Source organism: Cetorhinus maximus, chromosome 13, assembly GCF_964194155.1.
Source record: "Cetorhinus maximus chromosome 13, sCetMax3.hap1.1, whole genome shotgun sequence".
In the NCBI taxonomy this organism is placed as follows: domain Eukaryota; kingdom Metazoa; phylum Chordata; class Chondrichthyes; order Lamniformes; family Cetorhinidae; genus Cetorhinus; species Cetorhinus maximus.
In genome coordinates, this window is record NC_135891.1 from 44,946,016 (window position 1) to 44,973,366 (window position 27,351).

General features: G+C 40.7%; 1 protein-coding gene across 1 annotated transcript in view; it reads right to left on the bottom strand.

Moving 5' to 3' along the window:
- The window catches only part of dpm1 (dolichyl-phosphate mannosyltransferase subunit 1, catalytic), a 79,326-nt gene that overhangs the window by 5,700 nt on the left and 46,275 nt on the right, over positions 1-27,351 (bottom strand). Inside the window, exons 4-8 of the mRNA XM_078555348.1 lie at positions 27,023-27,099; positions 26,917-26,942; positions 21,918-22,013; positions 10,848-10,916; positions 8,981-9,095 (exon numbers count right to left, since the gene is read on the bottom strand). Of these exons, the coding sequence (XP_078411474.1) occupies positions 8,981-9,095; positions 10,848-10,916; positions 21,918-22,013; positions 26,917-26,942; positions 27,023-27,099 (383 nt within the window). The remainder of the gene's footprint in view (positions 1-8,980; positions 9,096-10,847; positions 10,917-21,917; positions 22,014-26,916; positions 26,943-27,022; positions 27,100-27,351) is intronic.

The window sequence follows — 27,351 nt, forward strand, 5'->3', positions numbered from 1 at the left end:
TGGGAAAAAAAAACACAGATTTTAAATTAAACATGGAGAACGACAAAGCAATTGTGTTTGGGAAAACCTAAGATCTGCATTTTACCCGATCAGGCCGTTACTGCCTTCCATTGCGAAAGCCAGATACGTCTTCTCATCAGGGAGTCCAAGCAGTATTGTTAACTTCTGGGGATAAAAGTTTAGTGGACAAGAAAAGGATTATCTGGAAGTTACACAGATAATTTACACATCCAGCGCCACAGAAATTGAAAGCCCGATTGTGAGATGCTGGAATAGTTGATAAAGAAAACGACTCCATTATTGACCAAGTTATGGCTCAATATGATATTTGTGTTAAATATCGAAGGACACCACCACATCCTCTTGCAAGTCTGCCACTGGCCAGGGAATTTAATGATGTAGCGGCAATGGACTTAAAAATATGGGAAAAAGATTGGGGTTTTTTTTTTTGCTGCTACACTTTGTAAACATGGCGAGTAGATTTAGCCTTTCTGCGATAATAAATGACAACGACAAACAGGACCGTTGTAGACAAGGCCATGGAGAAATGGGTGGGTACTGGATTAGGAACACTAAAGAAATGTTACATAAGATACTGGTTGACCAACCAGATTGCAAGTTGCAAATGACACCAGTACAGTCAGTACATGCAAAAATTATTTGCAAATGGTTGGGGGATGGGGGGAATAGTCCGTACCGCTTGGTTTATGGTTGGAATCCAAAGTTGCCTTCAGTGCTATTGGATGCTTCCCGCTGCTTTTGAAGGAGCTACCATTCATTCCATTTTTTCTGCTACTTAAATGCCTTGCAAGCAGGCAGGAAAGCTTTCATCAAAGCTGAGGTTTCGGAAAGAATTAGGATGCATTGCAACACCGCTTAAGACCATCTGAGGTAGAAGTTACTTCAAGTGATTTGGTTTATTATGAGAGGGGGGTCAAAGGTAATGGAAAAGCCCAGGGAAAGTTCTAGCATGTGAAGGAAAAACTGTGACTATTCAACATGGAAATCAAACAAAGACCTATTCCTCATGGGTCATCGGAATGAATTGAATTTGCAAATGCTGACAATGAGATAGATGATGATGAAGCACCGTGTGCATCACATACTCATCATGGGGCAGAGCCAGAGGGACAAGATATGATGGAGATCAGAAGTTAGATATCAGTAGAAAATCTGATTGTGATAACCACAAAGGGGCTATTTTTTCAGAGGCCAGCTGCCTAGAGTGGTTCCTGGGTATCGTATCGTTCAGAAGGATCGGATAACTGGAGGGATGCAACAGTAATGGGACGGGCAGGAAAATCTACTGGAAAGTATAAGAATTGGCTGAATGTCCAGGATGATGGACAAGCAGTGAAGGCCATGGACTGGGAGCACAATGTATGAGAATGGAAAATAAGAAAGCATAGCCCAAATTACAATGATGGGTGACGAATCCTGGCTGAGGAAATGTTCATGTACGGTGGATAGGGCCTCAGATGGCGTATACAGGAATCTAACAGTAGGAGCCTGGAAAGACTTCAAGATGCAAGTAGGGGTTGCAGCTTGACTAGACAACATGGTAGAGTGGAGAATGCGGAACCACTGTGACAACATAGAAGCAGGAGACCTCATGACCAAAAGGTTTTTGAAACGTTTAACAAGTTAGGGGACAAAGCTACACGAGGCTAAACAGAGGGTGAGGATATTGGATAGTTGGAGGGAGATTGGTTGTATTCAGAAGTCCCAAATGGGGCTCAGCCAGCATTGTCACATAGGTGGGTCTGTCAGGAAAAGATCCTACCACATGGAACTTATAAGGCCAAGGCTAGGTTAGTGGCCTGGAGATTTCAAGAATACTTAAAGAAGTTAGATTCACCCACAGCAAGAAAGGTAACTTTGAAAAATTTTCTGGCCTTTTTGGTGACGTTTTCGTGGGAATGTAAGTCCATAGATATAAAAGCTGCATTTCTGCAGGATGATCACCTCCAGGGGGAAGTGTTTCTCAAGCATCCAAAGGAGGTGCCCGAGGTAGATGGAAAATTCTAGAAGTTGAATAAGCGTTTAAACAATGTTTCCAGGGTGCGGTGCTTTTCAGTTCAATTAGTGTTGTTAAAGTTGGGTTGTCTCCAACTGAAGGCAGATCCTGCCATGTTTTACTGGTACCATGGTGGGCAACTTGCAGGCATCTTCATTATGTATGTTGACGACTTCCTACGGGGTGGCATTAGTACATTTCCAACAAAGTTATTGACAGGATTAAAACAGACTTTAAGGTTGGGAGTCAGGCTAATGGGACCTTTAAATATATTGGATTAAAAATACAGCAGTATGGGTCTGTGGTTATTTTACACTAGCAATCTTATTTAGAAAGCGTTAGCCCTATTGCAGTCAGTTGGGCTAGGTCCTTGCAAAAAGATGCAGATGCTATCAAATATGAGAGCAGCTGCAAAGTCTGATTGGACAATTAAACTGACTGGGCACACAGACTAGGGCGGATGCAAGCTACAGGACATCTTACGGGCAAACAAAACATGAAAAAAATTAAAGATAGAGAAATGTGCACTGAAGTTTCCAACTTTGGGCGACCCTAAGAAAATAAAACTGATTGTGTTCAGTGACACCTTACACACAAACCTTGTTGATGGGTTTTCAAGTGCAGTGGATTATATAATATTTCTTGAGTGAAAATGGGAAGTGTTGTCCCTTGGCTTGGGAAGCCAGGAAAAAAAGGCGAGTAGTAAAGAGCACCCTGGCTTCAGAAACTCTCGCACTAGTACAAGCAGTTGACATGGCATTCTTTTTATCTAAAACGTTAGGGAAAATACTACTAGGGAAATAAAGAAGAAAATGTCTCAATAGAATGTTATATTGACAATCGATCCCTTTTGGATAATGTAAACTCCACAGAGTGTAAGTGAAAAAAAGATTATGAATTGATATTGCAAGTCTAAAATGTGGGGAAAAAAGAAATCTATGCTTGATACAAGCCTCAGTTATGAGGCTGTTTCACCAAAAGAAATGCTTGTAGTGAAAAATTATTGAGGGTATTAGAGGCACAACTCAGGATATGAGTTTTGAAATTGTGAGACTTTTTTCTGTCTTCAGTTTTGTTCTGTCTGAAAAGAAAATGCACTTTTTTTTTTCAGAAGGGAACCTGTTAATGTTGGAATTGTGCTGCAATTGAGTACATGCTTTGAGCTGATAATCAAGAGCAGCTGTCCCCAATTGGGGAAGTATTAGGACTTCATTACAAGAGTATAAAAAGGTGTTCACACTGGGTGTTGGGGGAATTGCGAGAGTCCATGTCTTCACTTTGCAGGCTTGGAAATAAACCTTGTCTTAAGATACAGGCTGGCTTTATTCTTTCCTCAACATACAATTATTGGTATTAACATTGCCCATCACTCAGGCTGTGTATCTACTGTAGGAGCTTCCTGCTCCCTTTTTACATGATTTACTGTGCCTCCTAAACGTGTCATCTGAAAACTTTCATATACAATTCTCTATCCTTTAATCCATCATTTAAATGGTGAAAAGCTGAAACCCCACTACAGATTCAAGGGTAATATCACTTAATCACATCATGCCAAAGAATATATATCTTTCATTCCGTAGGAACCGTTCACTCCGGGACACCCTGGTCCACTCCTCCATCATCCCCAACACCTCAACCCCTCCCATGGCACCTTCCCATGCAACCACAGAAGATGCAACACCTGCCCCTTTACTACCCCCCTCCTCACCGTCCAAGGGCCCAAACACTACTTTCAAGTGAAGCAGCACTTCACTTGCACTTCCCTCAATTTAGTCTACTGCATTCGCTGCTCCCAATGCGGTCTTCTCTATATCGGAGACACCAAATGCAGACTGGGTGACTGCTTTGCGGAACACCTTCGGTCTGTCTGCAAGCATGACCCAGACCTCCCTGTCTGCTTGCCATTTCAACACTCCACCCTGCTCTCATGCCCACATGTCCATCCTTGGCCTGCTGCAATGTTCCAGTGGCTCCAATGCAAACTGGAGGAACAGCACCTCATCTTCCAATTAGGCACTTTATAGCCTTCCGAACTTAACATTGAGTTCAACAATTTTAGAACATGAACTTTCTCTTCCATCCCCACCCCCTTTCCGATCCCCCTTTTTGCTAATAATTTATATATATTTGTAATATATATTTTTCTTTTCCCACCTATTTCTATTATTATTTTAAAATTTATTTCCATCCATTGTTTAACTCCACCTTTTAGCCCATTTCGATCCCTTCCCCCTACCCCACCTCCACTAGGGCCATCTGTCACTTGCTCATCCTGCTTTCTACCCTTAATGCCACCATTAGCACATCCTTTAGCTAATATCACCACCGTCAACACCCCATTGTCCTTTTGTCTATGACATCTTTGGCAATCTCTTCTTTGCCTCCACCGAACACTGGCCCTTGATCCAGCTCCACCTGTCCCACCCCCCTCAAACAGCTTATATTTCACCTCATTTCTATTTTTCTTTAGTTCTGACGAAGAGTCATATGGACTCGAAACGTTAACTCCGTCTTCCTCTCCACAGATGTTGTCAGACCTGCTGCACTTTTCCAGCTATTTTTGTTTTTATTTATATTATACTATATATAATATATTTTTCTATTTTTGTTTGGAAGTAATGTTATGGAACATCAGCTAATGAAGTAAAATACTGCAGCAACACTGGAGTAGGAGCAGCTACATCTGTGACATCACAGAAGTAGGAGCTAGTTTTGGCCTATGGATATTGGATAGCAAGACAGAAAAAAATTTATATGTCCATGGAAAGAATTCACAACATATTGGGTGAATAAATAGTACACACGGAATTAATAGGTTTGATTTAGTAGCCCTTATGGAGACATTGTTGCAAAGTGACCGAGGCTGGGAACTAAATATTCCAGGATACTTACAAGAAGCAATAGGCAAAATTGAAAAGGTGGGGTGGGGGCAGCCCTGATAACAAAGAATGGAATAAAGAAAGTAGAGAGAAATGATCTCAGCTCAAAAAATCAAGAAGTATAATCAGTTTGGGTGGAGATAAGAAACAAAAGGGCAGGAAACAACAATGGTGCAAATTGTTTATAGGCCCCCTGACAGTAGTTAGTGCAGGGCAAAGTATGAATCAGAAAATAAGGGGCTCATGTCATAAGAGTATTACAATAATTATGGGAGACTTCAATCTTTGTATAAACTGGGCAAACCAAATTTACAGTGTAGAGGGCGAGTTCTAGGAATGCTGACCAAACAGTTTTCTTGATCAGTATGTCGAGGAACCAATTAGGGAACAAGCTACTTTGATGCAATGAGAAAGAGTTAATTAATAACTGTAGTGAAGGGGCCTCTAGAAAGAATGACCATAATATGACAGAATTTTATATCGAGTTTGAAAACGATATAACCAGAGTCTTAAGTCTAAACAAAGCAAACTACACATGGGCAAGTTGGCTAAGGTAGATTGGGGAAACTACATTTAAAGTTATGTTAGACAAGAAATGGCCAGGATTTAAAGAATCAATCATAATTTGCAAAAAAAAATGATATTCCCTTAAGGCACAAAATCAACAAAAAAAAATGGACCATTTGTGGCTAATGAGAAGAATTAAAGATAGTATTAGATCAAAGGAAGAGGCTTATAATATTGCCAAAAAAAGTAGTATGTCTGAAGATTTTGGAATTCAGCAAAGGAGAACCAAAAATTGGTAAGGAAGGAAAATGAGAATAGACTAACAAGAGACTGAAGATCAGATTGCAAACATTTCTTTAGGTACATAAAAAGGAAGAGGTTAGTGAAAGTAAATGTGGCCTATTAGAGGCAGAATTGGATGAAAATATAATAGGGAATAAGGAAAAGACATTAAACAAACACTTGGAGCTCAATTTATAAATGGTCGCAGAGCTGAACGGACCCGCAATTTCTCAATACTGGCTAGCACTGGTCTGCTGGCATGTACCCACAACCGAGCCATTTTGGAGCATGCTGATTCAGGGGCGGAAACATCATCAGGCATAATCAAGAGCCTATTAAAGCCACTCTGATGCTGCCACCACCCCCTTGCCACTTCTAAGGTCCAAAGACAACAGCAATCCAGGGGGAAGAGGTGGAGGGGGCAATGCTCCATCTATAATTTTTTGCCCTTCTGCCCTGCCCCATGGCCGCAATTGAGAGATAACCACAGCTGCGGCCTCTCTCTCTCTCTTACATGTATCGGCAGCTCCCACCTCTGAAGTGGGGCTACCAATGTCGCAGAGCTGGAGGGCCTAATATTGCAGAGTGAGCACGTTCCCTAGCCACTAATTGGCCCATTGCCAAAAATTGACATCTGGTGCCGACACAATGCGGGGTCGGGACCAAGAAACATAAGAACATAAGAAATAGGAGCAAGAGTAGGCCACTTAAGCCTACACCGCCATTCAATAAGATCATGGCTGATCTGCTCCAGGCCTCAACTCCTCTTTCATGCCAGCTCCTCATAACCCTGAACTCCCCAATATTTGCAAAATCTATATACCTACTCTTTAAATACTTTGTGATCTAGCCTCCACAACTCTCTGGGGTAGAAAATTCCAGACATTGGGTATGTTTAATGTTGGAGTTCTAAACCCAGGAGTGAAGTCAAAGCCTTTGCGTCTGTCTTCACAGTAGGCAACACAAAAACCATTCCAGAATTAAGGGAACTAAGGGTCTAGTGAGAATGAGGAACTTCAAGAAATTAGTATTAGTGAAGAACTGAAAAAATTAATGGGATTAAGTAGCATCAAATCTGGACCTAACAAACTGCATCTGAGGATTTTAAGAGTTGGCTGCAAAGATAGTGGATGGCACATTGGTTTTGATCATCTAGAATCCCTAAGAATTGGACGGTAGCAAAAGTAATTCTGCCATTTAAGAAAGGAGGAAGAGAGAAAATGGGGAACTATAGGCCAATTAGTTGAAGGTAATATGCTACAATCTATTATTAGGAACGTGATAACAGGGCATTTGGAGAATCATGTGATTAAGCAGAGTCAACACAGATTTATGAAAGGCTTGACACATAGCGTTTGGCAAATCTGTTAGCTTTTTGAGGATGTAACTGGAAAGATGGATAACATCCACCAGTGGATGTAGTGTATTTGGATTTTTAAAAGCATTCAAAAAGGTGTGTCACGAGGTTATTACACAAGTTGGGACTCATGGGATTGGGGTAATGTTAGCATAGATTGAGGATTGATTAAGGAACAGAAAAGAGTAGGAAAAATCAGGACTTTTCAAGTTGGCAGGCTGTAACTCGTGGGGTACTGCAAGGATCAGTACTTGGGCCTCAGGTTATTTACAATCTATATTAATGAATTCGTTGAGGAGACTAAGTGTAACGTTCAAGTTTGCTGACAATGCAAAACTAGGTGGGACACTAAGTGGTGAGGAGGGTGCAAAGAGGATGTAGAGGGAGATAGACAAGTTGGGTGATCGGGCAAGAATATGGCTGTTGCAATACAATGTGGCAAAGTGTGAAGTTGTCCACTTTGGTGCAAAAACTAAAAATATTTTTTGAATGGTGAGAAACTGGGAACTGTTTGCACCCACAGGGACTGGGTGCCCATGTATTTGAATCACAAAGTGCTTGCTGTTACCTGCATGTTAAATCAGGAAGGCAAATGGTAGGTTAACTTTATTTACAAAGGGATTCAAGTACAAGAATAAAGAAGTCCTAATACAAGAATAAAGTCATCCTAATACAATTATACAGGTCTTTGTGCCACGCCTGGAATAAGTGTGCCAAAAAATGGACATACTTGCCCTAGAGATAGTACAAAGGTTCACTGAACTAATTTTTAAGATGAGAGCATTTTCCTATAAGGACAGATTGAGTATACCAGGCCTATTTTCCCTGGAGTTTAAAAGAATGTGAGGTGATCTAATTGAAACATATAAAATTCTTAAGGGCCTTGGCAAAGTAGTTGCTGCAAAAATGTGTCCTCTGGCTGGGGAATCTACAACATAGGGTCACAGACCCAGAATAAGGATTCAGTCATTTAAGACAAAGATTAGGAAAAATTGCTTCATTCAAAGGGTTGTGAATTTTTGGAATTATCATCTCCAGAATACAATGCATGCTCAGTCATTGAGCATATTCAATTGATAAATTTTTGGGTATAAATGAATTAAGGGATTGTGCGAAAAGGCGGAGATGAGGTAGATGGATCAGTCAAGATCTTGTTGAATTGTAGAGCAGACTCTTGGGGCCAAATGGCCTACTCCTGCTCCTATTTATTTTTTAATATTTGTACATTACATATATATTTTTAAAGAGACATGCAGATAAAAGGGGAAAAGGTCATAAGAGACACAAAAAAAATCAGTGTATAATTTTACCTTGTTGGCAGCAGAGAAAAAAGGGATGTGGAAGGACAGGCCCAGTTTGTAGTGACATGTTTTAAAAAAACATTTACAATTTCACGAGCATGACCCTTCCTCTTAGTTACTAATCAGTGAGGTTTTTATTAAAAAAAGAGAAATAGCTTTCTATTTTGTGCAGGATATCCCAGCCAAATTTTGACTTTCCTTTTTGTATTGCCTATTCCAGTATGCTCAAACATTTGGCAGTGGTAACAATTGAACTATATCTGAAATGTTTTTTTTAAATCAGAAGTTGAACCTATCTATATTTTATGCTGGTGTGGTTACAAGCACTGTGTGTATTTAATTTACTGTTTAATTTTCTAGGAAAACAAATTTGTTGGTATGCTATATGTACCATAAATGGCAGTATTAAAAATAAATCTGTAACAATAGAAAAATTGTAATGTCCCCCATTTTATCTTTTGAAGACAGTGCAGCAGACATACATTGAAACATTAGTTATATTTCATCAAGCTTTTTCTCAAAAAGTTTACCTTAGTCATTACATTATGTTCCATAGCAATGATACATTTTGTAATAGAGAACAGCTGATTCTCAGAAATTAATTTTTAGATTTATTTTATGGTACTCATTTTCATACCTCCCCGATACTGTAGTTCAGCTGGCGAGCTCTAACGATCATCTCCATTTGAAAGACATAGCCTTTCGATACACACTTTTCAACCAGTTTCTGCAGTACTTCTTTTCTGTATAATCTATGGATACAAACACATTTAGCCTTATTTAAATGCATCATTCTAAACAGAAACTGAAGGAAAAAACAGTACAACTCCTGTGTTTCCTCCAGTTTCTAATCCAAAACTGGCAATACAACTGTTAAAGTGCTATTCTGTAGCATGTATACCTTTCATCTCCAGAAGCAAAATACTGAGGAAATAATTCATGGGAAAATGCAGAGCATGGTTGTCACTGGACTAGTCTTCCAGAGATCCAGGGTAATGCTCTGGGGACCCAGGTTCAAATCCCACTATAGCAGATGGTGAAATTTGAATTCAATAAAAATTTGGAATTAAAAGTATGATAGCAACCACAAAACCATTGCCAATTGTCGGAAAAACCCATCTGGTTCACTAATGCCATTTAGAGAAGGAAATCTGCCATCCTTACCTGGTCTGGCCTACATATGACTCCAGACCCACAGTAATGTGGCTGACTGTTAAATGCCCTCTGAACAAGGGCAATTAGGGATGGGCAATAAATACTGGCCTAGCCAGCGACGCCCACATCCCATGAACACGAGAAAAATGATATCGCACTGAGCCACACAGAGTAGAAAGCTTAAATTTTTGATTTGCTTTTCATATTAACAGAGTTCGGCTCAGTTCGGGCAGTGGTAGGACAGTACAGTTTGCCCCAGCTAGAAAAGTGGGATGGAATGGGGAGAGAAATCAGCGAGGGTTCACTCCTCTGATTCCTTTCTACTGACCTCCTGCTGGGAAGCGTTTAGTGTTCATGTGAAGGGCAGGATTAGGTTAGGCTACAATGCTTCAATGTTTGCAAAAGAACAAGTTCAACCAAAATGAGTGGAAAGTGCTGAAAAAATTCATGATGCTTAACTTTACACATAATATAATGTATAGAGGAGATTTAGAATCAAATAGTTTAAACTTGAATACACACAGTGGATGATAACTGATGCACAATAAAAAAACTGCATATACTAGTGCAAAATTCAATCTCGTAGAAGTCAACTCCATGATTTTCAGCCAAAAAAAACTTAATTTTTCATATACCTGATGTAAAAATTGATCCTTGGATTTTTTTTAAAAAGATGAAAGCCCAAAAAAATTTTCGAACCAAAGTTTAATCCTGGAGATGTTAATGCTTTCGGTTTCATTTTTATTAGTATTTATACATTTACAATGAGTACCAGTAAATGAGTGAATAAATGTTAGATGATATGAATTCTTTAGTGTTGTTGATTTTTTTTTACTTTATTCCATTGCAATGTTCTTTTTTAGATTTCATTTAGGCCCAAATGAAGTACACACAGCAACCCCTCAAAAACATTGCCCACTAAAAGTCGACCCCATGAATTTTGGCATTAAAAATTGGTCTCAAAACTTCAACTTTTACACGAGTGTACATAGTAAAAATGCTGATACAAAAATCTTCTGTCATTCCACTCTACCCATACCAGAAACCTACGGCTATATACAATAAGAGTCAGATGCATGTCAGCTAACTGTTCTGCAAGATCAGTGGGATACAAAATTAAGTATTGGAAGATTAGTCCCAAATTATGTTTATTAAAGAAAGGTTAAATGTTATCCTTCACCATTCCCAATACAGTAGGCACAATTTGCTTAATCTGAACATGGATCTTAGTAGGAAGATTGTATTTTTGGCTGTGGTTTTATAAATACATATACTCCTTTACATGCCCTGAAGTTATAGCATTACACCCACACAAATGTAGATTAGCAGATATTAAACCGCATTCTTACCTGAAGCTACCTGTCAAGTCTGAAGCACCTGGCCTCAACAAAACCTGAGTGACGAAATTTGCTCCTCGGCTGCATTAAAGAACATAGTGAATAAATACAAGCCGAGAACAAAGTGATATAATTTCATTAACTTTGAGAATTTGGAGTCAATGTTTGTTTAAATTCCACACTTAGCAGCTGAATAAATTAACCAGATTTAAACATAGAACAGTGAAATAGATTAACCCACTGCAAAATATGTACGTAAACATAATTAGTGTTTTTTGGTAGATGACAAAAAGGAGAAAAATAATAAAAATCCATAAGTAAATTTGTACCTTATTTTCACATTGCTATTACTAATTTGCATTTGATATTTCAAAGAATGACAGCAGCGCTAATAATCAAGTCGGAAACTTTTTGACTTTTTTGTTGAAATAAAATTCAATCATTTCTACCAAATGAATGCAGGTAAACGTGGGTTAAGAAAATTCATTCAGCCCATCCAGTTTACTTCATCACTGAAATTTAGTCCATCATCTTCACAAGATTGTTACAGATGAGGACATGCGCACAGCAATTCAGCCCATCTCAGTAAAAGGCCTAAAGTCATATCCCTCCAGAACCATTGTAGCATCCAACTATTTTTGAAATTGCAGGTTTTTTGCCTCTATTACTCTATCTGGAAGTCTATTCCATGTATTAACACAAATCCTGAATTTCCCATATATACCAATTTGAAAATGGGTCTCTTTGTCTTGGTCTCACAATTTAGCTGAAGTATTTTCCAGAAGTATCTTTTCCATACTCTTAGCTATCTTACTTTCTTTAATCACTTTGAAAATCTCAGTGCTGAAAAGCATAAGTCTTTCTAGTCTTTCCTCATAACTCAGACCTTTGACACTAAGGGAAGGATTTTACCTTTTGGGTCAGAATATTGAAGTCGGGGGCAGGCACAAGCCTACACCATGTGGGGAAACAGTCACCTGGCATTGATTTCCCCGAACTGGCCAATTAGTGGCCACAGGGCAGATTCACTGTCCAATTAAGGAGAGTGAGCGGGCTCTAAGGGGAATGTCGATAGGAGGTTCTTCAGCTCAGAAGGAGAAGTGGCCTGCAGTTCATCACAGAGAGAGGGAGGGAGGGTGCCTCTATTTTGTGGTGCCCTCTCTCCAACCTTATAAACTTTCAAGTTAAAAAATGGACTCAGCCAGGCCACCGTTGTGGAGGGACTCCTCCACAGTGCACTGAAGTCAGGCAAGTGGGAAAGGCTTCAAAGCCTGCTTGGAGTGCTTCTTCACTGGTCTGCTGCTGGAAAGCTGCCTCCAAGCAGTCGGCTTAGTCCCTGACGACTCAGGGGAGCCCGCAGGCTGGGTAGAAAATTCTAGTCGGCTTCTGACAATAGGCCTTAATACGCCATTAAATATCCTCAATCGACTACCCTCTTTGGGCAGATAGCCCTTTGGCCGCTGATCCTGCCTCTGAAAAAATGGCCCGGGGTGGGATGGGGGCTCTCAAATTGGCACACTGATCAATGGCGCAGGTTTTCATACCCGCCCACCTCCATTCTTTTTCCCATTGGGAGCTGAGAATCCTGTCCCAATTATCAAAGTTGTGGCTCTGCACTAACTGCCTCCAGCACTCAAATGTCACAATGACAAGAATTAGACACAGTACTCAGCATGTGCTATGAGCAATGCACTGTAGTCTGATCATAACTGCTACTGTTTCAATAGTCAGCATACTGCCTTTGTTAATTGCTGCTCTGTATTGGTTGGACCCATTAAGCATCGAGTCTACTAAGACAAAGGCCTCTTTCATTTTGAGAAACAAATAGTCTCTCTTCTATGCCCCAATGCTAAGCATTGCAATTAAGGGGGAGGGTATAAAAATAGGGGCAAAGCAAGTTAGCTTTGAAAGATGGGGTTTGGAGTTGGTGGATCTGGGGCTAAAGAGAAAAATAAGTGATGATTCTCTCTCATTGATCAATTCTACAGACTTGAAAACAAGTCGTCAAGCAATTGAAACTAGAACATCTCTCAGATACGATCCTAGTTATTCTTTTTAATCCAATCTTTCCCTCGAGGAAACTAAGCTCCATTTGCTTCTCTTCATAGTTTATCTTGTTATGACTGCTAGACATCACAAGATGGTTATGTTTTAAACTGTCTCTTTAATTCAAGGTTAAAAAAAGGAGTAATGAAGAGGGTCATATGACCCGCTACTCATTCTGCCTGACGATATGCCTGTGTGGTCTGGTTACCATGGGGACAGGGAGCCCAGGTCAAGCCTTATTGGAATCAGCTGGCTTGGTTTTGTGTAAATTTAAAGACTCTCAGCAGTTTGACTCAGAAACCCTGGAGAAAGAGAAAGAGAGGGGTAGACAGACAGACATGCTGCTGCTATGGACAGCAGGCAAAAAGACTGTTCTCTGTTAGCTACCAGGCAAAATTCAGGTGGGAGTACCTGTCAATAGCTGCCGTTCAGGCTTGGCAGCTGCAACCATCAAGACTCTACCCATGATGCTGTGAATAATATAACAACCTTAATGAGGTTATTGTAAGTAAAATGAATGTAAGTGATACAAAGTTGTGAGAGAAAGCAGGATGATGGATAAAATGCAGTTCAGAGTTTTAGACTTGGCAAATGATCTCTGGTTGAAAAGATGGAACCCATGGAAATTTAAGGTCACTGGAAGATTCACCCTGCTGAAGCTGGAAGAATGAATCACTGGAATGGGCCTTGCTGCTGGAAGTCAGTTCGGCGATTCTCAGAAGACTGAGGGAAACGACTTTTGCCAGACACTGGACAGTACCACTCAGCGAAACGGGGAGAAGCTGGGAGTTACTTTGGACTGGTTCATGTAAAGACTATAATTCTGTGAAGAGTGCCAAGTAATGTATAAATGTGGCGTGGGATTATTGATCATAAGAAACTAATAAGTGATATCTTTTCAGTAGTTTAGAGTATTAGTTGCCTACCGAGTAATGTTTAGTCAATGCTGATTTTAGTTTGTTTGTTACAGTAAAAGTCTTAAAACTTGAAATCTTGTCATGCGATTCCTTTAACTCAGTCACTGGGAATTCCAATCTCATCTAAAAAGTTATTGGCGTCAACAGGGATCGTAATAATCTCTAAATATTGAACCGTTCTGCTCCTGAATGTAGTTTCATAAGCACAGTATCCAAAATTGATTACAATAATCTATATATAGTTTCACAGCATCAAAATAAGGTCAATTAACACATCTAAATCTTTTTCCTACTTCACACACTTACATATTCTACTTTCGGAACAGTATGCATTGCATTAAACTTATACTAAATGGCTTCCAATATTAGTTTAGGCATTTGCCAAGTCTAAATCTCCCTAAACTGCGTTTTTATCCATCATCCTGCTTTCTCACACAACCTTATATCACTTACATTCATTCTACTTACAATATCCTCATTAAAGGTTGTTAATATCATTCACAGCACCATTACTGGACTCTTGGTTGCTGCAGCTGCCAAACAGAAACGGCAGGCATTGACAACTACCCTCAGTTTTATTTTCATTTTAAAATCAGCTTTTTGATTTTACAAACTTTCACTTTAACCACAATTTAAGCGCAGACTTTCTGAAAGTGTAGATGTATAATAACAACATTTCCATCATCCCCCGACTTCATTACATCAAAAAAATACATTTGTTGGTCGCAGCCTACTTTAAAATCTATTTTAGCTTTGATTTACTATTTGTATTGACATTTGTTGGTTTTGATTGTTATTTGTTTATAATAAACGATGTTTCTTCCATTATGACTATCAAGCTAGAAGGCTTCAAGTTTTAACATCATATTTCTGATCCCTATTAAAGGGCTGTGTGCCAATGAGTTCCTATAAGTTCCCAAGGCAGCTATCTTTATTTCTAACTGACTGTAAAATGTATATATTCTGGAATGTTGCTTGTAGGTTGAAGAAGAGGCCCAAGAACAAGTAGAAGAGTAGCAAGCAAAGACCAAGGTCCAGAAACCATGAGGTGTGTAGAAAAACTGGAAGAGTTTTAACTGTGACAATACTGATGATATGTTCAGGGAGGCGGATGGCTTGAGAGAGCGGGAATGCGCGCAGTTCAGCTGTGGAGGTAACTATGACCTACATCTTCCTAAATCTGCAACTTTTGAAGTCTGAACATAGCCACTGAAACATAAACCATTATGATGGCTGAAAGGGAGCTGGAATTTTCTTTTCCTCATATCTATAGAACCATAGAAGTTATGGTGCAGGAAGAGGACATTCAGCCCATCATACCTGCGCCAGCCAAAAAGAGAAAAAAGACACCAGGTGCTGATTTTAATCCTACTTTCCAGCATCTGGTCCATAGCCTTGCAGGATACAGCACTTCTGATGTAGCTCCAGGTACTTTTTAAATGTGTTGAGTGTTTCAGCCTCAACCACCAACTTAGGCAGTAAGTTCCAGACGTCCACCACCTCTGGGTGAAAAAGCGTTTCCTCATATCCCCTCTAACCCTTCTACCAACCACCTTAAATCTATGCCCCCTGGTAATTGACCCCTCAGCTAGGGGGAACAAATCTTTCCTGTTTGCCCTATCTTGGCCCCTCATAATTTTGTACACCTCAATTAGGTCACCCCTTAGCCTCCTCTGTTCCAGGGAAAACAACCCCAGCCTATCCAATCTCTCCTCATAGCTACAATTTTCATGCCCTGGCAACATTCTTGTAAATCTCCTCTGCACTCTCTTCAGAGCAATCATGTCCTTCCTGTAATGTGGTGACCAGAACTGTACACAAAATTCCAGCTGTAGCCTAACCAGCATTTTATACACTTCCATCATTACATCCCTGCTTCTGTATTCAATACCCCGTCAATAAAAAATCATTCCATATGCTTTCTTGACCACCTTGTCCACCTGCCCTGCCACCTTCAAGGACCTGTAGACGTGCACTCCAAGGTCTCTCACTTCCTCAATGCCTCTCAACATTCTCCCATTTATTGAGTATTCCCTAGCTATGTTTGTCCTCCCCAAATGCATTACCTCACACTTTTCCAGATTGAATTCCATTTTCCACTTCTCCGCTCACTCAACTAAACCATTGATATCATTCTGGAGTCGACAGCTTTTCTCTTCGCTATCAACTATACGGCCAATTTTTGTGTCATCTGCAAATTTCCCAATCATGCCTCCCACATTTAAGTCTTAAGTCATTAATATATACAACAAACAGTAAGGGCCCCAACACTGAGCCCTGTGGAACACCACTGGTAACTGTTTTCCATTCACAAAATCATCCATCGACTGTTACCCTTTGTTTCCTGTCACTGAGCAAATTTTGGATCCAACCTGCCACCTTCCCCTGTATCCCATGAGATCTCACTTTCCTGACAAGTCTGCCATGTGGGACCTTGTCAAATGCCTTACTGAAATCCATGTAGACAACATCCACTGCTCTACCTTCATCAATCCTCCTCATTACCTCCTGAAAAAATTCTTTTAAGGTAACAAGAGACGATATTCCTCTAACAAAACCATGCTGACCATCCCTGATCAATCCATGCCTTTCTAAGTGACAGTTTATCCTGTATCTCAGAATTGTTTCCAATTATTTGCCCACTACCGAAGACATACAGACTGGCCTATAGTTTTCTGGCCTGTCCCTCGTACCCTTTTTAAATAATGCTACAAATGTTCGCAGATCTCCAAAGCTCTGGGACCTCGCCTATACCCTGAGGATTGGAAAATGATCCTCAGAGCATCTGACATTTCCTTCCTGGCTTCCTTCAACAGCCTGGGATACAATCCACCTAGCCCTGGTGATATATTCACCTTCAAGGATGCCAGTCCCTCCAGTACTTCCTTTCTCACTATGCTTATTGTATCTAATATTAAACACTCCTCCCTTTTAACTAGAATGTCTGCATCATTAGATTACAAAAGTAGGGAGGTCATGTTAGAGTTGTATAGAACCTTGGTGAGACCACAGCTGGAGTACTGTGTGCAGTTCTGGTCACATTATAGAAAGGATGTGATTGCACTGGATGGGGTGCAGAGGAGATTCACCAGGATGTTGCCTGGGATGAAACATTTAAGTTATGAAGAGAGGTTGTTTGATGGACTTGGGTTGTTTTCATTGGAGCAGAGAAGACTGAGGGGCGACATGATCAAGGTGTACAAGATTATGAGGGGCATGGTCAGGGTGGATAGGGAGCAGCTGTTCCCCTTAGTTGAAGGGTCAGTCACGAAGGGACACAAGTTCAAGGTGAGGGGCAGGATGTTTAAAGGGGATGTGAGGAAAAACTGTTTTCCCCAGAGGGTGGTGACGGTCTGGAATGCGCTGCCTGGGAGGGTGGTGGAGGTGGGTTGCCTCACATCCTTTAAAAAGTACCTGGATGAGCACTTGGCACATCATAACATTCAAGGCTATGGGCCAAGTGCTGGTAAATAGGATTAGGTAGGTGTTTCTCACGTGTCGGTGCAGACTCGATGGGCTGAAAGGCTTCTTCTGCACTGTGTGATTCTGTGATCATCCTTCTCCTTAGTGAAGACAGAGACAAAGAACTCACTGAGAACACTGCCCACACCTTCTGCACCAATCCACAAGTTACCATGTACATCTCTGATGGGCCCTACCTTTTCCTTAGTTATTCTATTGCCCTTAATATACTGGTAAGGCATCTTTAAAGATTTTCTTTGATTTTACCTGCCAATATTTTTTCGTATTCTCTCTTTGCTTTCCTAATTTCCATTTTTACTTCACCCCTGTACTTTCTATACTCCTCTAGGCTTTCTACAGAATTAGGTCTTTTGTGACTGTCATAAGCTTTCTTTCTCTGCTTTATCTTGGCCTGTATGCTTCTGGGTAACCAGGGGGCTCTAGATTTGTCAGTACCACCCTTTTTCTTTGTGGGGACATGTCTACACTGTGCCCGTAGAATCTCACCTTTGAATGCCTCCCACTCCCCTTCCAACGGTTTTTCCTTCTAATAGCTGTATTCAGTCCATTCTCACCAGCTCACCTCTCAACTTTGTTGAATTTGTCTTCCCCCAATTTAGAACTTTTACTCCTGTTCTATCTTTGTCCTTTTCCATAATGATGCTAAATCTAATTGCATTATGGTCACTATCTCCAAAATGGTCCCCCACTGCTACTTCATCCACTTGCCCAGCTTCATTTCCTAAGACAAAATCTAGAATTGTGTCCCCTCTCATTGGTCTTGTTATGTGCTGGCTAAAAAAGTTCTCTTGAATGCAGTTCAAGTATTTTAGGCCCTCTGTGCCCTTCACACTGTTTGTTTCTCAATTGATATTAGGGCAATTGAAGTCCCCAATGATTACTGCCCTGTTGTTTTTGCACTCAGGAATCTGTCTACATATTTACTCTTCTAACTCCCTTCCACTATTTGGGGGTCTATAGTACACTCCTGGTGGTGCGGCAGCCCCTTTTTTATTTATGACCTCAACACATATGGCCTCATTTGATGGTTCATTTAGTATATCATCCCTCCTCACAGCTGTAATTGATTCTTTAACCAATAATGCTACACCCCCACCTTTTTTATCCTCCTCCCTATCCTGCCTCAAAACACTATATCCAGCGATGTTGAGCTGCCATTTTTGCCCCTCCTTAAGCCAAGTTTCCATTATAGCGATGATATCATGCTGCCATGTGTCTGTGCCCTCAGCTTATCGGCTTTACTATGCTCCTTGCATGTACATATATACCCTTTTAACACTGCCAAATTTCTGTGCTGTACATGTTTTAACCTGTGCTGCTTGTGTCTCTCAGAGTCACTCACTAATTCTCCATCTCCTGTTCCCTGCTCTGAATTTGCTCTGATTCCCACCCTCCCCGCCATATCTATTTTAAAACCCCTACCCCCCTCCAACATCCCAGTTCCATTCAGGTGTAGGCCATCCGGTTTGTAGAGGTCCCACCTTCCCCAGAACTGGTCTCAATGCCTCAGAAGTCTGATGCCCTCCCTCCTACAGCAGCTTTCCAGCCACGTGTTTATTCGCTCAATTCTCCTATTTCTATACTTGCTTGCACGTGGCACTGGGAGTAATCATGAGATTACTGCTTTAGAAGTCCTGCTTTTCAATCTTCTTCCTTGCTCCCTAAAGTCTGCTTTCAGGACCTCATGCCCTTTCTTACTTAAGTCATTGGTACCAACGTGGGCCATGACCACCCTCCCCTGGCTGGTTAAAACAGTCAATCAGATAGCTGGGAGCTTGATCTGATAGATTATAATAAAATTATATTTAATATATTCTCTTGGATGCATTCCATCTGGTACATTTTTGGGAGCACAGGGGCACTATCGTATAGATGATTTTCCTGCTTCAGTCTTAGGAACATAGGAGCAAGAGTAGGCCATTCAGTTAAATCATGGCTGATCATCTACCTTAATGCCACTTTTCCGCGCTACCTCCATATCCCTTAACGTCATTAGTGTCTATAAATCTATAATTTCTGTCTTGGACATGCTCAATGATTGAGCTTCCACAGCCCTCTACAGTAGAGAATTCCAAAGATTCACCATCCTGAGTGAATACACTCCTCATCTCAGTCTTAAATGGACTACACCTTATCCTGAAATTATGTCCCCTGGTTCTAGACTCACCAGCCAGGGGAACATCCTATTTACATCCACCCTGTCACAACCCATAAGAATTTTGTAAGTTTCAATGAGATCACCTCTCATGCTTAATCTAGAGAATACAGGCCTAGTTTCCTCAATCTCTCTTCATAAGACAGTCCCGCCACCCCAGGGCTTAGTCTGGTGAACCTCTGTTGTACTCCCTCCATGGCAAGTATATCCTTCCTTAGATAAGGAGACCAAAACTGTACACAATACTCCAGGTGTGGTCTCATCAAGGCTCTATACAATTACAATATTGTATGTCTTCCATTCAATACAGTAGACCAATTCCACGGAACAGAGTCAAAAACTGAAGCCAAGCCAAAGAGGAACTTTTAGGGTAGGTGACTAAAATCTATCACTTTGGTCAAGTTTTTAAAGAGGGTTTAAAAGGAGCAAAGAGAGGTGGAGGGCCTAGACAGCTGAAGGCATGGCTGCCAACATGGGGTGAAGCAAATGAGGAATTAACGAGAGGCCAGAGGAGAAAACCGAGATCTTGTAGGGCTGGAGGAGGTTGGTGATAGAGAGAGGCCGTGGAAGAGTTTGAATATGAAACTGAGGATTTTAAAATCAAGCTCTTTGTGGATTGGAGGCCAATACAAGTCAGCAAGCACAGAAGTGATGGGTGAACAGGGATTGGTGCTGGTTAGGATACAGGCAGCGGAGTTTTAAATAAGCTCAACCTCAGGAGGCCGGAAATTGTGAGGTGGCCAGGAGAGCTTTGGAATAGTCAAGCATGCAGGTAACAAAAAGAAAAGAAAGACTTGCATTTATATTGTGCTTTTCAGAATGCAGGACATCTTAAATTTCTTTACAGACAATGGTGTACTTTTTAATAAGTGTTGTCGATGTTGTAATGTAGGAAACATCAATTTCCACACAGCAAGCTCCCACAAACAGCAATGTGATAATAATCAGAATCTATTTTTGCAATGTTGATTGAAGGATAAATATTAACCGGGACATCGAAGATAACTCCCCTACTCTTCTTTGAAACAGTGTCATCGGATCTTTCATATCCACTTGAGAGGGCAGACAAGGCATCAGTCTAATGTCTCATTCGAAAAACATCACCTCCAACAGTACTGTGCTGGATTGCCAGTCTTGATTTTTGTGCGCAAGTTCTGAGTGAGATTGGAACCCACAGCTTTCTACTCAGAGACAAGAGTGCTACTAGCGGAGTCACAACTGACACCATGGCACCAAAAGCATGGATGAGAGCTTCAGCAGCAGTTGAGTTGAGGCCAACCTCCTCCTGCCCTCTCTAATATATAGTTCACAATTCTGGTCTCCATATACAAAAATTATATGGAGAAGGTGCAAAATATATCAAAAAGAACTGAGAGGTTATAACTATTAAGAAAGACTGAACAGGCTAGCGCACTTTTCTCAGAAAAGAAACGGCTGATGGTTAACCTGATGAAAGCCTTTAAAATTATGAAAGGATTTGATGGGTATACATAGAGAAGTAGTTTCCACTTTTGGGGAGACCAAAATTAAGGATCATAAATATAAGAGTCACCAAGAAAACAATAGGGAATTTCAGGAGAAAGTTCTTTACCCAGGGCTGTTAGAATGTAGAACTCGGTACCACAAGGAGTAGTTGAGGTGAACAGCATGGATGAATTTAGGGGAAGAATAAGCACAGTAAGGAAAAAAGGTTTTGTTGATAGGATTAAACGAAGTGTGTGGGAGGGGCCCATTCAGAGCAAAAGTACCTGCATTAAGCAGGTGTACTAAATGGCCTGTTTCTGTGCAGTACATTTTATGTAATTTTATGTAAAATCCACTGAGAGAAACAAAACTTTGGAGCCTTGATTATACAATATATCTAGGGGAGGCAGTAGCATAGTGGTACTGTCACTGGATTAGTGAAGTACTCTGGGGACCTGGGTTCAAATCCCACCATGGCAGAAGTGGAATTCAATAAAAATCTGGAATTAAAAGACTGCCAATGACCACGACACCATTACTGATTGTTGTAAAAACCCATCTGGTTTATTAATGCCCTTTAGGGAAGGAAATCTGCTGTCCTTGTGGTTGACCAAGAGCAGTTAGGGATGGGTAATAAATGCTGGCCTAGCCAGCAACACCCACATCCCATGAACAAATTAAAAAAAGTAGGATAATCCTAATAGGACTTCAGAAGAAACGTTATTGCAACAGATCAAAAGAATAAATATCAGCACTGTTACACACATTTTCAGAATGACTACATTTACATTGAAATAATTTAACCAGCAGTCCCCCTCTTGACCCATGTCACTTCCAGTTTTGGGTAGCTGAGGTTAATCAAAGCAGAACTGAGACAGAATACTCCACAACTATTTTCTGTGGAAACTGCTGGGATCAAAACTAAACTAAACCAACTCAGTTACAATGCTGTTTCACTAGTGCTGCATTCACTCTTTTAGGTAGGAGTCCATAGTATTTATCAGATGTGCTTCATACCTGATGAGTTTTCTTCTCAGATCCCAGCCAAATACTCCTCCATCCCCTCTATAACGAGTACCAGACACAACATCATAATTTCCTTCCTTTTGTTTTCTGTAATTTTTATGTATTAAAAAAACATAATTACACTCAAATTTACAGAACAGCTTGAGGTTTCTGATAGAGAAAGCTAGTAACAAAGTCATTCTATGGAAAATGCATTTGTATCTTTTCATTTCAAACTTCTCAATAGCTACTGCCTTCACTTGCCAGAAAGGCACCTTCTCATTGCACTGAAAAACAATGAATATATTTAGGTATTTTGGATGTGAGAAGAATCATTTGAAATGTATTTTTAGTGCCTGTCTCGTATATTAATAACAATGCATTTAAACTGGATTTTCAACTTAAAGCAGAAGGGAAACCATATTTTTCTAATTTGTTGACAGCGCTTGGCTTAATTTTAAAGGCATGTGACTACAACTACTTCCAGAAACTGTCAAGTTATAGCATGATGAAACTAAGTTACGCATCTAAACCAATCCATTTACTCACTCCATACAAAAGAAAAAGACAACCGTTTGCTCATCCAGGAAACTCAACTAAGATAACATCTAAAGAAATCAATGTATGGAAATTTAGAATCTATTGAAAAATGTAACTTTCAAAGTATTATAAAACTGCTTCCTTACATATAAGACGCTAACCCACCCTCACTACATGTCGCAATAGCACGATGGCACAGGTAACTCGTCCAGAAAACTATTTTATTTATACATTCATGGGATGTGGGTGTCGCTGGCTAGACCAGCATTTATCACCAATCTCTGATTGCCCTTGAGAAGGTGAGCTTCCTTCTTGAACTGCTGCACTCCATGTGTTGTAGGAACACCCACAGTGTTATTAGGAAGAGTGTTCCAGGATTTTGACCCAAAAGGCAAAAAGCCCAAAAGGCAAATCTCTTCTGATTTTAGTATTACTCCATTGAAACATGTAACAATTGAGAATTTAACTAGTTATCACACCACAATGACAGCACATCATACCACAGACCCAACTATCTTTGCCAGCAAGCCAACAAATTAGTAGATGCAATCAGTGGCAGATGGCCCACTGTGCTTTCGGCGCTCTATTTAATGTTTCAGTCAAAAGTATGTCTCCACTAAAAAAAAAACTAATGGCTGCTTGGGCAAGTAGGTGAAGTTTTTCTCAGTCCAACCTTTTAAAGATTTCATCTGCTGCAGCGAATGAAACCATGTTTGCTGCTATGTTTTAGATTCACTGTGGATCTTCATACACATGGGAAGGAGGTGATCATGATGGGGGTGGAGAGAGGCTGCAATCAGCAGGAGTGAGGCCGTAGGTTTCCTCGAAGGCCTGGAGTATCACATGCTCCTGCTGGCCCACAAAGAATGCTGTAAGAGGCACTTACAGAATCACACAAAGCAGAAGAGGCCTTTCGGCCTATCGAGTCTGCACCGACACGTGAGAAACACCTGACCTACCTACCTAATCCCATTTACCAGCACTTGGTCCATAGCCTTGAATGTTATGACGTGCCAAGTGCTTATCCAGGTACTTTTTAAAGGATGTGAGGCAACTCGCCTCCACCACCCTCCCAGGCAGCGCATTCCAGACCGTCACCACCCTCTGGGGAAAATGTTTTTCCTCACATCCTCCCTAAATCTCCTGCCCCTCACCTTGAACTTATGTCCCCTCATGACTGACCCTTCAACCTCTCTTCATAACCTAAATGTTTCATCCCAGGCAACATCCTGGTGAATCTCCTCTGCACCCCCTCCAGTGCAATCACATCATTTCACCAGAACTGCACACAGTACCCCTGCTGTGGCCTCACCAAGGTTCTATACAACTCCATCTGCCACTTATCTGCCCATTTGACCATCCAGTCTATAACTTCCTGTAGCCCAAGACACTCAACCTCACTGTTAAACACCCGGCCAATCTTTGTTTCATCCACAAGCTTACTAATCCTACCCCAACATAGTCATCTATGTCATTTATATAAATGACGAATAATAGGGGACCCAGCACAGATCCCTGTGGACACTGGACTAAACTACATCAATTGCACTACCCTCATCTACACACCTGGTCACCAACTCAAAAAATTCAAACAAATTTATTAGGCCTGACCTCCCTCTGACAAAGCCATGCTGACTATCCCTGATCAAACCTTGCCTCTCCAAGTGCAGATAGATTCTCTCCTTCAGAATTTTCTCCAATAGTTTCCCTACCACTGACATGAGACTCACTGGCCTGTAGTTCCCTGGTTTATCTCGACAACCCTTCTTAAATAGCGGAACCACATTAGCTGTTCTCCAGTCCTCTGGCACCTCCCCCGTGGCCAGAGAGGAATTAAAAATTTGGGTCAGAGCCCCTGCGATCTCCTCCCTTGCCTCCCTCAGCAGTCTGGGACACAGATCATCCGGACCTGGAAATTTGTCCACTTTTAAGCCTGCCAACACCTCCAATACCTTGTCACTCCCTATATCAATTTGCTCGAGAACCTCGCAGTCTCTCTCCCAGAGTTCCATACCTTCATCCTCATTCTCTTGGGTGAAGATGGATGTGAAGTATTTGGTCAACACTCTACCGATGTCCTCTGGCTCCACCCATGGATTGCCCCCTTGGTCCCTAATGGGCCCTACTCTTTCCCTGGTTATCCTCTTCCCATTGATATACTTATAGAATATCTTGGGATTTTTCCTACTTCTACCAGCCAGAGCTTTCTCATATCCCTTCTTTGCTCTCCATATTGCTTTCTTAAGCTCCACCCTGCACTTTCTGTACTCCACTAATGCCTCCGCTGATTTGCTCCCCTTTTACCTGCTAGAAGCCTCTCTTTTCCTTCTCATCGTATCCTGAATATCTCTGGTCATCCATAGTTCTCTGGGCTTGTTACTCCTTCCTATCACCCTAGAGGGAACATGTTGAGCCATTAACCTCCCCATTTTCTTTTTGAATGCCCCCCACTGCTCTTCTGTAGATTTCCCCACAAGTAGCTGTTCCCAGTCTACCTTGGCCAGATCCTGCCTTATTTTACTAAAATCCGCTCTCCCCCAATCCAAAACACTTTTTTGCAAATAGTCTATAGCATATGTCCGTAGCAAGCTTAAATTGTACCATGTTATGGTCGCTATCACTAAAATGCTCCCCCAGCCACCTGTCCGGCTTCATTCCCCAGAATTAGGTCCAGCACTGCGCCGTCCCTTGTTGGACCCTCTACATATTGACCTAAAAAGTTCTCCTCTACACATTTCAAAAAATCCACTCCATCCAAGCCCTTAACACTATGTCTATCCCAATTAATGTTGGGAAAGTTGAAATCACCTTATATAATTACCCTATTGTTATTGTTTTTACGCACCTCCGCGAATTGTGCATATATTTGCTCCTCAATATCCCACTATCTGGGGGTCTATAATAAACACCTAACAATGTGGCTGCCCCTTTTTTATTCCTAAGCTCTACCCACAAAACTTCATTCGATGCCCCGTCCAAGATATCATCTCTCCGTACTGTAGTAACTGACTCCTTAACTAATAATGCAATGCCTCTTCCTCTTTTACCCCCTCCCCTGCCTCGCCTGAAGATTCTATATCCCGGAATGTTGAGTTGCAAATCCTGCCCTTCCCTCAACCACGTCTTTCTGATTGCTACTATATCACAATTCCACATGTCAATCCTCACCCTTAACTCATCCTTTTTACCTGTAATACTCCTGGCATTAAAGTAGAGGCCATCCAGTCTTGCCTTACTCCCTTGAAACTTAATGCAGCTGTACTCCCTCTGACTTGATTGATTTACTGTATTATGATGTATCCCTAAACTGCTAACTTTCTGTGTCCCCTCCCCCTGCCGAATTAGTTTAAACTCCTCCCAACAGCACTAGCAAATCCGCCTGCAAGGATGTTAGTCCCGCCCTGGTTCAGATGTAGACCGTCCCGCTTGTACAGGTCCCACCTTCCCCAAAAACGGTCCCAGTGATCCAGGAATCTAAAACCCATCCTCCTGCACCAACTCTTAAGCCACATATTCATCTGCGCTATTTACCTCTTGACTCAGCAATTCCAGTCCCCATTTTACTGCCAACTTTCCTGAACCCTGAGAAACCTGGATGGCAACTGTTAAATTTAAATCAGGCTCCCAACTGCACTGTAGGAGCCTGATTAAGCATATTAACAACAGGCTATCCCATAATAACGAAAATGGGTACATATGCAGCTGGCAGGGATGTACTGACCATTTATATAAAAAAAAATTAAATGCCCTTCCTCCCCACCCCACCCAATGGATAGGAAAGGGAGGATTAATAGTGAGGCCACTGTTCTTGTTTTTAAGGGGATTTGGAGACAGACTTGAGGAAGGTACTTTCCAATTATGGAATGGAAAATGTGTAGTCACATATCATTAAATCTAATAGGAACAATTTACTAAATAAATGAAGTATATAAAGTAAAAAGTAGATGCAACACTCAGTATCATAAATTTAGTAGATCAAGAGTTTAGGAGGCACAAACTTTATTCAGACTCCATAAGGAGAAGCAGTTTTTTGTAATCTTCTGAACTCCGAATTAAAGTACAATTTCATTTAGAATATGGTATTACCATAATAAAATATTGAGAGATAGCTGGAATGCAACACACCTATTTTGCATGAGAGGAGAGTACAATAGTGATGTTTTTGTGCTGAAGGTGGATATGAGGGCTGTTTTGAATTAATCAATGAAAATGATTTTGTTAGACCTGGTTTATTTCATGTCATGTCCCTTTTTTGTGATTGAATCACAACAATTATAAAACAAAGTACCATAAAATCAGGCATGAAATCAATGGAATTAACTGGGAACAGATTGATGTCATCATGAGCTGATTTATTCATCATTTATACTATATCCTAGAACCACAAAATATTGAAAAGATAACCTTATCACCTAGTGTATAACCAATGAATGATACAAAGTTGGCTACAAAAACAAAGAATAATACTCACTTTATGAATTCAGGGATAAATTTTGGCTAAAAGTAAAGGAAAAAGGAATTGGTTACTTCAATATATTAAATGTAAAAATCTACTAATAAAGGGAAGATAAACTTACATGGTGTGAAAGATCAGCATCCATTATAATGACAAAGTTGCCAGTGGCATGCTGTATTCCATGGATATATGCTGTTCCTAAAGTAAAAACGAATACTCAGAATAAATATTTTGAGCAGTTCATTTTGTTGACTTTCCAGGACAGGTATAAAAAAGATTATAACCAAAACATATTTTTAAAAAGCAGTTTAATATACAAAGCAGGTTGTTTAAATCAGTTGTACTGGATAGCCCACTAAAAAGGATATATATTTATAAATGATTTTATGCTATTCCATCTGAACATTAAAATAAAATGATAATTATAGTAGTTCTTTATTAAGGAAAAAT